Below are 12,510 nucleotides of genomic sequence, written 5' to 3' on the forward strand. Positions count from 1 at the left end.
TAGTTAACTTACCCTAAGTAACACAGCTTGGAAGCGGCAGGACCACTCCCTTTCATTCATGCTGCTTCCTCAACTCAGAGCCCCTGAACTGGAAGTTCCATGAGGGCAGGGACCATGGCAGTCTCGTCTGCCACCATTTCCCCACCTGCCTCAATTACTGCCTCCCAGCTGGTGCTCGACAAATAACCAGCAAAGAAATAAAGGAATGCCTGCCAGCTCCTCTTCATTCTTTACGACGTGATTCTGGCACCACCTCCTTCAGGAAGCCTTCTCTGACCTCACGCCTCCCTAGCCTGCGTTGGGTGCCCCTTCTCTGCGCTCCCACAGCCAGCACCCAAAGCTCACTTTGACCCTAACATCACACTCCACACTCTTGGTCTCTTCTGTTAGCTGGGGAGCCGGGAGCGGACCTGTTGCTTTAGCCGGCACAGCGTTCATTTTCCCTCCTACTAAAGTCTTCTTGGTATTCCTTGGCCTTAAATCCCTTCCTAAGTCTCATTCAGTCATCCTTGCCAGAGCAGGGTGGTCCTGCTCGCATCTCTGGGGCGGAGACAGGACATAGGCCTATCCAATCACAGCCTTCCAGCTCCCTGGGCCATAGTGATTGGTTCAGGCATGATCATGTGACCTAAGCAAGGCCAATCAGTGAATAAGGCTCAATTCAGGCTTTGATTGAAATGGTTGGGCAAGCAGTTTTCTTTCTGCTGGACTCGGCGCTGTCAGGGTGTAACCCTGGAACCACTGTGGGCCACCAGATGAGCCAGCTAGCTGGAATGAAGCCACCATAGAAGACAGCTGAAGTGAAGTGGGTAGAATGAGTTCTCCAGCCTTATCTGGAGCTGAGCTTCTGGAGTTGTCATTGCCACAAGCCAACAAATCCCACTCTGGGCTCAAACCAATCTGCTCTGTGTTCTGACACTTGCCGCTGATAGAGAGTTCTTAAAGGGGAGGATTACATCCTTTCATCTTGGCCTCTTCAGGGCTCAGCACAACGTGGCATGCAGTAGGCACTCAATAAGTGGTCACTGAACAGGCCTTTCTGACGCCAAAGTCCACACTCTGTCCCAACAGTCGCACACTTGCATGCAGAGGTCACTGAGCATGCAGGAAAGAATGCGTGTGTGCTGCTGGCCCTGAGGGCTGGTGACTGGCCCTTCTGCAGGTGGGGATGGCTCACAGCAACGTTAAAGGGCGGAAGACCGGAGGGAGTTTCAGCCAGAGCACCCCCGTGACATTCATGATTCATAAAATCCACCTCTCCCTCCTCACGCTGGGATGGAAGCAAGTCTGAGAGAAGAGTGGACGTTCCAGTAGCCCTGGTGGTGCCCTACGAGCATGCTTCCATGCAGCTGAGAGAGCAGGGAGGGACTGGGGAGGACGCCGTGCTCTCCCTGCAGCAGCTGGGCAGGGTCGGAAAGACCCCTGGGACTGGAGTCTACACATCAGGTTTCTACTCTCAGCTCTGTCTTTGATCAGCTCTGTGACCCTGCACAAGTAACTTTTCCTCTCTGAACTTTCTTCTCCCATCTGTAAAATGGGGTTAGTATTACACCTGCTCTCCAGGTAGTTATGGGCAGTAACGGGGACCATGCTTAGGAAAGTGCTCTGTTGGTGTTGAGATACTGGCCAGAGGGTGAGGTAGCATTCTTTACAGGCTCCTTGTTGTATCCCTCACCCATCTCCCACTGTGGCTGGCATCTCTCTCTATACACCTCCTTTCTCTCTTACCTCTCTGTCATGGCCACCTGCTCCAGCATGGCAGAACCTGTGTTGGCCTTCCAGTTTCCAGAGATGGAGGTTCTCCTGTACCAGAACAAATAATAGAGTGAGGGCATTAGGGATGCTTGGCACTGATTTGCTTTCCTTCTTTGCTTTGGCTGTTAGGAGGCTCTGATTCAAATATCTGGCTCACATTATGTCATGTATTCTTAGCCACACAGCTTTATTTTTCTGTTTTTATTTCCCTGTATGTTGATTGCCTTATTTATTGGATCTTATGTATCTTTTTCTAAGCCACCTTTGAAATCTAAAAGTTAAGTTAAAAAATGGCTACACCATCCGATGAAATCCTTTAAACCTTGGCCTCCTGTTTCTGAGAAGGAGAACTAAGGCAGTATAGCCCCTGGTGATTCTGGAATTTTTTGAGAGCCCTAAAATGTAGGAAAATGATCCATGGAGAGAAGTGATTACTTTTCTACGGTAAGGAGCACGGAGACCTTCTGCCCTCGTCACCCTCTCTGTTCTCTTGCCTTCTCTGCTTCAGCGACAATTGACCTTTCTTCCAATGCCCATGGCTCTTTCCTATGTCAAGGCCTCCACACACCTCCCTCCCTTTGCCTGATCCAGCCGTTGTCTCCATCTTTGCCTCCCTAAGTCCTGCTCATCCTTCAAGTTTCATCTGAAATGTACCTTTCTGAGAGTCCACATTTCCCCAACAAGAGTAGCGCCCCTTACACTATACCCTCTAGTAATGTTTAGTAATGCTCGTTTCACTTGCAATGACTGCTTTGGTGTCCTGTCCTTCCTGAGGGCAGGGGACATCATGTTTGACTCAGCCCCTGTACCCCTACTCTCTAGCGAGAGCTGGCATGTGGTAACTACCTACTAGGAAAGGGACTGTGTATACTGGGGAAGAAATCCAGACAAACTATCTCTAATGGCATATCTGGATTCAGCAAAGACTGAAAGAATTTGAGTGAGATGGCAGAGGTGAAGCGATTTGTTTTGTGGCCAAGAGAAGGCATGTGGCTGAGATTAAAGGGTGAACCAGGGAGAGGAATTACTGCAAAAATACATCTTTCTAAAAGAGAAAACAAGGTGTATCTGAGGGCAGCAGATGCTGAGAATAAATGGTGGCCAATAGGAGCCATAGTTACCAAGGGTGCAGTGATGTTGGTAAGCTTTATGTCAGGTCTGTTTACTTCAGTTCGGCTCAACTCAATTCAATTCAATTTGGGAAACACTCACTGAGCCACTGTATGTCCTGGGAATTGGATTAGTCTGAGTGGGCAGAGATGACCTCTTTCTCAGGCTGCTCACTACCTAGAAAGGTGGACTAGCCTAAAAGCAGAGTATAGGCATGGTAGGGTTAGCAATATACATGAGTGAAGAGCTTCCGGGAAGCAAGGGAGAAACCAGTCACTTAATGTGACCCCAGAAGGTAGCCGCTGCGAGATACCTTGAAGGATGAGTAGGATTTGGTATAGTGGGATCTGTATGGTGGTGAGAGAAGGTAAGAACTGACTTGAGTCAGACAGATGTCAGTTTGAATCTTGATTCTAGCATTTTCTAGCTGTATAACCATGGACGACATCTCTGAGTCTTTATTTTCTCATTGGCAAAATGGGAATAATTACAGTACCATCTTTGTAGGGTGGATTAAAGGAAATGTGGATTAATGGAAATATTCCCATAAATCTCTTAGTCCAGTGGGTGCTACTATTATTTCTCAGTAAGTGGAGGCAAGAAAAGAAGACATCCCAATGCCAGAAGCAGCAGGAACACAAGCCAGCTTGCTCTCCTTCCAAGAAGATAATGATAGTGACAGCTGATGTTTAATGAGTGCTTCCTGTATCTGGGGCCTGAGTCTAAGGACCTTATAAGCACTGGCTTATTTCATCCTCACAAAACCTAATGAGATGAACATTATTATTATCATCATTCCCACTTAGTGGCAGAAGCCACCAAACCATATCTGAGCAACTTCATACTCTTATCCATGACTCTCCACAGCAGAGCCTGTCACAGGCTTGGGGATAACAGTCAGTTGTCCCACATGTGATGCAGCCACTGGAATGTAGACTGTGACAAAAGAATCTGCCTACATCACAAGGGTATGGTGTTGACTCCCTCGTTGAAGAGTGTGGCGGTGGGTGGGAAAGTGCTGACTTAAGTAACCTTGGGAATGAGTGGTGGCTGTATGGCTAAATCTAGAAGGAACTGTACATCAGCCCTGTACTGTAGTTGGTAAAGCTGTTTCTTATGGGGCTACAGGTTAACAGCTCTGTAACTGTACCCGTACACTGGGATTGGACAGATAAGAAAATTGATGGCGGAAGGTGGGAGCCAGGCCTTTCCCTGCTGGAGTGGGAAGTTATAGATAAGCAATCCGGGAAGGTTAAAATGAATCGTGTGCTACTAGATGAAAGTCTGAGGCATCACATGAACTCTATTTAGCTTTAGCTATAGATGGATATATATAGAAATAATTACAGATATGCATGTCTACACGGGTTGAGTTACACACATATACTTCCTAGCTCTGTCTGCTGAGAGGACCTAGAAATGACGACAGCCCAGTAGCAACGAGCACAAAGGCCCGAGTGCAGGGCAGGAAGTGGGTCAAAAAGGAGGTTGAATGGTCAGGGGTAGAGAGGGCATTGTATACTGAGGTCTGACACGAACCCCCTCCCTGGGATGTGGGCCAACCCAGGGTCCAGGAAACGCCATAACTAATGACAAATTGGAGCTGTCAGGGCAGAAAGGCCCAGCATAAAGAATGCGGCAATGAGGTAATCCTCGAGAAGAGAAACTGGGACAAGGTGTCCTCAATGTCAAGTGGAAACTCTAACAATGAGGAGAGGAGGGAAATGATATCATGATGGACAGTGGCGGCCACAGGAATGCACTGGACTGCCACCCGGGAATGTTCCCTAACTTGGAAGGGATGGAGAGGAGGCGATCTTATCACCCTGAGGGCATCTGAGCGTAGTGACAGGTCTGGCCTGGCTCATGGGTGCAAGAGAGTGATTGGCAGGACAGGGCAGAAGTATTCCTTGAGAGCTGGCTCCATCCCTTTTCTGGGAATTTCCTTACAGGTCCACCACCCGCATCTTCTCCAATTTTGCAGGCAATGGCAGAGTGGAGTAGTTGCAACAGAGACTATACAATCTGCAAGACCTAAAATTGCCACCTAGCCCTTATACAGAAAAAGTTTGCTGACCCCTGGTCTAAGCAATCCAGGTAGTCAAAAGCAGCCTTAGATAATACACAAGTGGATGTGTGTGGCTGTGATCAATAAAACTTTATTTACACAAACATGCAACAGCGGGATTTGGCCTGTGGGCTGTGGTTTGCTGACCCTGACCTAGAGTATGACTCCACCACACAGAAGCCCATAGCGGGATTTCCAAGTGTCCAGAGCCAGCCGTTGCAGTCCTCAGATATGGAGCTGTGCACACAGTTAGTGCTCCATAAATGCTTGGCAACAGGCACTGGTAGGCTTTCAGGAGGAACCAACAATAACATTCCAGAGTGAGAAGTGGGCCTTGGAGCAGATAAGACCTCTCCAAAGATGGAGACCTCCCACCTATTCAGGAACTCCCACTCATCCTCATAACCACAGCTCCAGCCTGAGTCACCCTTGGCCCGAACTGCCCCGGGGCTGAATGTGTGTTGGATTTTCTGGCATTTGATCCTTTTCCCTTAGTCACAGCCCCTCTATTTCCACTGGGGAATGACCCTGCCCATATTGCGTGCCATCCTGGTGGGACTCTCCATACTGGTTTTCTGCCTTTCTCTAATCAATAACTTTGTGATCAAAGTTGGACCAATCGGCACTGTTTCCATGGAACCATAATATCGAGTTAAATCCTGAAAGTGATTAGAGCAGATTCACTTCCCAATGGGGGATGCCCTGAAGATTGTCTATTACTTCTGGCTACTCAGATTCCTGGGGCTGCCCTGGATCCTAATATGGATCCAGGCAGGTCAGTGGTTTGTTTTTTAAAGTTTCTAATCACCCATCGTTTTCTAATAAAGTCCTTTAAAAAGCTCCACCAAAATAGTGAGATGTGGTTTCTGTTGCTTGCAGCTAGACAAATCTGATATAATCTCCTAACTGGTCTTATTGGTTCCAGAGAACTCTCTTTGCAGCTGGTGACCCCAGAGCCGTCTTTTTATAAGTACAGATCAGAGGATGCCACTTCTCTGCTCAAAAGAGAACAGAAGAAAATCCGAAACACTCAGCAAGGCATTTAAGGCCCTCCTTGATTGGTCCCCAAGTTCCTATTTCAGTCTTGTCTCCTATGACATACACCCCGAATATACTTGAAGTTCCCCCAAACATGCTAAGCGTCTTTCTTCCTCCGGGGGTAGACAGATTTCTACCCTGGGATGAGCTGTAAAGAACATTAGGCTTCAGCTGTCCTGACCAGAGAAGAAGGGCAGTAGAGGAGACAGACGGGAGAGTCATGGGTGTGCCAGTGGAGTCTCTGGCCATCCTCCCTGGGCGGAGGAGACAGGGCTGGACATGCACCCCCTCCCATCCTTCCTCCCAGCTCCCCAGCCCAAACTGCGAACTCACATGTAAGCCTTGTAGTTGGACCCGATTTTCTGGATGCGGATGTCGTACTTGGAGTCGATGAAGGCCTCCGTGGTGGCGTAGGTCTTGGCCATGGCCACCATGCTGGTGACGTCCTGGTAGTCATGCTGGTTTTCTACTTTGATCTGTGTGGGAGGATGAGGAAGTGAGTGTCACCCACCCAGCGTTCACGGAGCACCTCCCCAGTGCTCCTTATACAGTGACCTTGCGAAGGTTGCCTGCCTGGCAGGGGAGACAGACATAGGAAACAGGGCATTCCACTACATCCCTGTGGAAGAGGAAGGGAGCATTCCATTTGGTTAGTCAAGGGAACCTGTATAGAAGAGCGAGCTCAGAACAGGGTTTGGAAGGGACTACGGAGCAGGGGCATTCTCCGGAGAGGATGGAGGATGGGCAGAGCAGGAGCTGGAGCAGCCTCATGGTGGGCGGGGACAGGCAAGTGGTTCAGACTGGCCAGTGGGGCAGGAGGGTGGGGGATGGCTGAAGGGGGTCATCAGGGGACAGATCATGGAGGGCCTCAATAGCTTTGCAAAGGGGCTAGACTTTTAGCCTGAAGGCTCTGGAAAGCCACTGAAAGAAGGGGAGGAGTTTAAATAAGAAAGTAGCCTAATTTGTGTTTTAGAAAAATCGTTGGAGCAGTTGTATAGAAGGTTGAATGGAGGGATGTGATATGGGATAGAGAGCGACCAGTTAGAAAGAAGGGAGTGTGTATATGTGTATGTGTGTGTAGGGTGTGTGCATGTGGGTTGTGTGTGTGGAATTTGTGGGAGGTGTGTGTGTGCGGTGTGTGGGGTGTGTGTGTGGTGTGTGGTGTATGTGTAGTTTGTGGTATAGTATGTGGTGTGTTTGCATGTGTGTGATGTGCATTGTGTGTTGTATGTGTGGTGTATCGTATGTGGTGCTTGTGTGTGCAATCAGTGTGTGTGCGTGTGTGTGTGCACGTGTGTGCGCACGCACTGGGCAAGGCTAGCTCTGCTTGGCCAAAGGCCTGGGGAAAAAGCTCACACTGTTTACTGGGCTGAGGTCAAGAACACGGGGTGGTGCGCTGGGGTCCGGGAGACGTCCCAGGAGAGCTTCCAGGGCCAAGTGCAGGGGACGAGGCCAAGGCTCCATGATAGCGATCTCAACTCAGAACAGAGGCTGACTCCCAGCAGCTGTGGACAGCTGGGTGGGTGCCCCCTCCCCTGTCACCCTCACCAGACAGCAGAGGAGTTCTGACACTGGGCCAGAGGTGGGCAGAGCCCAGATCCCTTGGAGGGGCCAGGTGGGGGCTGGGTAGCCTGTCTGTGAGGCTGTCCTGTCCTTGCAGCCTGTCCTTCTAGCCCTTTCTTCCCTCCCTTCAAGTCTCAACAGTGGCCTGACAACTCCATCCCTCCATGATGTCACCCACCCACATCTGCCCCAACTTCACAACTTACAAAGCATCCTCATAGCTCTCCCGTGGGGCCCAAAACAGGACTGTGAAGCAGGCATGGTGGGCATTATTATGGCCAATTAACAGATACGAGAACTGGGATTCCTTTCTGGTCCAAGGCCCTGTAGCAGCTAAGCACAGAGCCAGGAACAACGCTCAGGACTCTGAAAGCAGGGCTGTTCTTTGAGCCATCTCAGGATATGTACAAGCGCAAGCCTGCTGTTCCCCCTGAACAGATCATGACCAAGGAGGAGACAGAGGCTTGGCAGCCAGCTTTTCTCTCTTCTCCAGTCTCCGGGAGCCCCAGCCTCGCAGCGATGACTCTGAGCCCCACTTTGCAGAGAAAAGAAAGGTGCCCAGGCAAGAGTTCCCTTTTTGCCATCCTTTTCCAAGCTCATCAGCTTTCCCCCTTTTTCCTCCCAGTGGCAGTGGCAGCATGCCTCTTCCAGCTTGTGGTGGAACCTACCCTCTGTTCTAAGTCCTCCAAGACTCTGACTGCTCGCTGTCCCCTCCTCCTTCAGTAATAGGACCCCTAAGTTTTATCTAGGCATTAGTCTGTCAGCTAAAGATTGCTTTGTTCCAGTCTCCCTTACAGGTAGATGTGGCTGTGTCTCCAAGGCTGGCCAGTGAAAATGTGAGTAGACATAATGTGAGCAACTTCTGAGTGGTGCCTTTAAGACAAAGGGAATCCTCCTTTTCCCTTTTCCTTCTTCTGCCTGGCTGGGATGTGGACATGATGGTGGGAGCTGGAGCAGCCATCTTGGACCACAAGATGGAAGCCCCATGTTGAGGGTGGTTGGTTAATAAGGTGGAAGGAACCCGGATCCCCGACACCATGGAGTCCTCCCTCAGCCCTTGACTGTGTAGGCTCAGACTCTTACGTGAGAGAGAAGTAAATTTCAATCCTTTGAAATTCACTATTATTTCAGTCTTCGTTAAAGCAGCCCAGCTGTATTCTGCTGTGTATTTTTAGTTTCTTGCTCTTCGTTGATTCTTTATCCTTGGATCAACGTGATCATGGATCCACTACTCTCAAATTGTTCCTGCTTTTCCATACCTCAGTTGCTCACTGCTCTCTCTGTCTCTACATCCTTGTTTCCCACTCCTTCCTAAACCCACCCTCTTCCGATTTCACTCCCCCTCGCTCCACTGAAACGTATTTGGCAAAGGTCATCGCTGACCTCCTCATTGGAGAATCCAGCAGACCTCCTTTGATCCTCATCCTGTTTTAGCACTCCATGGCATCTGAAATCGGTGCACTTTTTGAAACTTGGTTTCCAAACCACTATTCTCTTCCTTTTTTTCTAGCAACTTCTTCACAGTCGATATTGCCTCCTCTTCCTCCAACTGTCCCTTGGGTGGTGATAGTGTTTCATCCTCAGCCAACATTTGGGACCCAGTAGAGAGAGTTAGAGCTCCCCAAATGGAAGAACAGGTGTGAGAGCCTACAGGACTTCTGTCACTGGGTGGCTCTGGAAAGGACCAGAACTTCTTCTGCACGTTGGTTTCCCACACAGCACAGCATACCCTGCAGGCTGTCTCAGAGACTTCCAGGTGTCCACAACATCCATTCTCTTCTTCTGTAGTAGTGAAACACCCCAATCTGGGGGCGCATGACCACCCACAAAAGTAGTACACTTCTGCATCTCCCTGGCACTTGTGTGTGGTCATGTGGTCATGTGATCATGTTTTGGCCAATGGGATGTGAGCAGAAGTGGGGTCTGAACTTCTTGTTGGCTGAAGTGTGTACTATCATTGACCTTGTATCTGAAGGGTGATACCCCAGGAATGGCTGATCAACAGGATGGAAGGAGTCTGGGTCTTTAAACTCAAGGAGGATCCACACCAGCCTCGGGCTGCTTTGCCCAGACCATTAAGTGAGAAAGTCCTGGCTTGTTTAAGCCCCCTTAGGTCTTTGTTATAGCAGCTGAACTTTATCCTAATTATTACAGGAGCCCTAAGTAAATATTTGTTACATGCATCATGCATGCATTCGTTTGTTCACAGGATACACAAAAGAGAGCAAAGAAAGACAGTATAGACATGGTGGTTTAATTAATTACTTAGTTAATTAATTCGTAGTCAGCCCAACCTCCCTTTGTCAACCCCTCTCTCCTGCTGTAGTCTGGGTGGTTTGGGGTGGGGGCGCTCATCCTGCCCTCCCCAGGAGTGAGGACGTAACCTAGGTTCCTTGTACGTGGGCTCTTCCAAGCCCCAGGAGAGGCCTCGGCCCAATGTTCCTGGCAAATTTTCTGTTATTTTCCTTACAGAGAGCCTCCCAAGTTTGTAACGTCCGGGCCCTATAAAACCCCGCTCCAGCTTTGGATCCACCCACGTCTCTGTCCTCGTTAGACTGTGAGCTCCTCGAGGACAGAAATGTGTCTCGTTCCCAGCCGTGACACTGGTGCCTGGCACGTTGCAGAGGCTCCAAATGTGTCTGCTGGACTGAATTCGAGAAGGCTGGATAAAGGTCCACTCCCAACTTGAGAGGGGCCAGGGGGGTGGAAGGGAAAATATGGAAGCTTAGAAAAAGGCAAAGAAAATGTGTCTCAGGGAAACATCACTTATAAGGTGAATTTTTCTGTAAATGCTCGGACCGGAGTCTGCACTCTCAGAGGTTTGTGGCTTCCATCGTGAGCCCTTGAGAACATGAAGTCAGGAACCCAGGAGAAGAGGGCAGGTGGCTTGGAGCCCAGGGGCGGGTGGGTGCTGGAGAGGACTCTGGGCTGGTCCTCAGGCATAAAGTGTGGGTGGGGTGAGGGTATTGAGGACGGGCAGCCATGGGGATGGTGAAACGGCTGCTGGCCTGGGGAGGGAGTCTTGGCACTCCGCTTTATTTACTCGCTGGAAACCCCTCCAAGTGTTCACAGAGACAGGCTGAAAACAGGAAGCCTTAAATGAGCTGTGACTCAAGATTACCCATCTGCTGCTCTGGGGACCTGTGACGGGGCCACCGTAAACTCCCTGTCTCTGAAGACTCACACCCACGTCCCGCCTCCCCTCCCGCCTTCTCCCTTCCCTGCCTCTTCTCTTCTTTCCCTCCTTTCTCTGCCTCCCTCACCTTCTCTCTCTCTCTCCTCCTCCCACGCCCCCATCCTTCCTCTCTCCCACGCTTCTTTACCTTCTCTCCTCCTTTCCTCTTACTGTTAATATCATCTATCTCCTCTTTGTTTCTTTCCTTCTTCATTTTTCCTTGTTGCTTCTTTCTTCTCTCCTCTTTCTCCAATCTCTCCCTCTCGCCTCCTTCTCTCCCTCCTTCTGTCAACTTTCCCTGACGCCTTCTCAGTGTTTCTTTCCATCTCTTCTTCATCCCTGCCTGTCTCTCCTACCCCCCTCCCCTTGTCATATCCCCATTCAGTTCCTCACACTTCGCCCTTCTCCTGACTTTAGAATTGCTTTACCTCCCTCACGTGTGCACCTGGGTGTGTGTGTGCACATGTGCTCCGTCCTGAGGGTGAGCAGAAGGAGAGAGTAGAAGCAGAGAGGGAGAGAACCTGGACAGAGGAGTCAGGATGCAATTCTGAATCTCCTCCATGGGATTCACCCCGAGGTTTCTGTTCCAAATTCCAGCCCAGGATGGGAAAGTCATCTTCTACATTCTCAGTAGGTTGTCCGCTATTTGCTTGAACACCCCCAATAACAGGGAGCTCACCATGGGGCAAGGCAGCTCATTCCACTTTAGAGAACGTGTTTTACTGTATATTATATCAAGAGTGAATGAATGCTCCCAATGATTGTTCACGCAGGCTAAGTCTCAGGCTTCTGCCTTGTGTCTGGTCTTCGTCTACTTAAAGAAAGCCACCCATGTGTGCCTAAGTCACTCTTGTCTTTAACCCACCCTAACATGAGCTGGTCCAGACCCTTTGCTACCTTGAAACACTCTCATTTGATAATCTCTTAAATGTTGTGGTGCCCAGAATTACACACTATTCTCCAGATGAGGTTTCACCAGCTGAGACTGGACAAGACTGTGACCTCCGTCTATCTCTGGGATACATCTGGCACAATCCTGCCTCAGGGCCTTTGCACTTGCTGTTCCTTGCTTGCATGGCTCACACCCTAACTTCATTCAGGTCTCTGCTTCAGCATCACCTTCTCAGAGCTGTCTTCCTTGACCATCATATGTGAAGTTACCCCTCCCACCCAGTGCTCCTCATCTGCCTTACCCTGCTTAACTTTCCCCCATAGCACTTCCACTGCCACTTCACACCATTATCTCTTTACTTGCTTGTTGTCTTTCTTCCCTGCCAGTCCACTAGCACGTAAGCTCTGCAGCAGCACCGCTGTGTTTCAAACACCCTATAACAGCGCTCAGTAAATTTGTTCAGTGATTAAATAAATATATCTAAGTATTTACTGATATGTATTGAGTGCCCATTATATCCAGATAATTACTGAGTACTTTTCTGGATACGGTGCTGGGGGCCGGAGATGCAACAGGGAACAAGAGACTTATGTTTCTTATCCAAAGGGAACTTTGACCCCATTAATTGTCTTGCTCCTATTAGTACAGCTAAATACAATGTTCGCTTTTCTAAGGTCCATATGGAGCTTGTTCGAAGCTAACATCTCTGGATCATTTGGAAACACCAGATCCTCGTCATCCACAGCTCTCTGGGCTTGGTCTTGAGTGGCTGTCGTCCATTTACCCCTGTAGATGTGGAGCTCCCATGTTTTCACCTGTCCTGTCATCTTCCAACATTGATGTGTCATCTGCCCGCTAACAGTCCCTCTCAGCTGCGTCGCTCATGACTTTGGCGCACTCTTCCTACAC

General features: G+C 49.5%; 1 protein-coding gene across 2 annotated transcripts in view; it reads right to left on the reverse strand.

Moving 5' to 3' along the window:
- SYN3 (synapsin III) overlaps positions 1-12,510 on the reverse strand; it is a 460,518-nt gene that overhangs the window by 25,941 nt on the left and 422,067 nt on the right. For both annotated transcript variants that reach the window (XM_023631109.2, XM_023631110.2), the window contains exons 8-9: positions 6,305-6,447; positions 1,729-1,803 (exon numbers count right to left, since the gene is read on the reverse strand). In XM_023631109.2, coding sequence (XP_023486877.2) covers positions 1,729-1,803; positions 6,305-6,447 — 218 coding nt within the window. The remainder of the gene's footprint in view (positions 1-1,728; positions 1,804-6,304; positions 6,448-12,510) is intronic.

This window comes from Equus caballus, chromosome 28 (genome assembly GCF_041296265.1).
Source record: "Equus caballus isolate H_3958 breed thoroughbred chromosome 28, TB-T2T, whole genome shotgun sequence".
NCBI classification, from domain to species: Eukaryota; Metazoa; Chordata; class Mammalia; order Perissodactyla; family Equidae; genus Equus; species Equus caballus.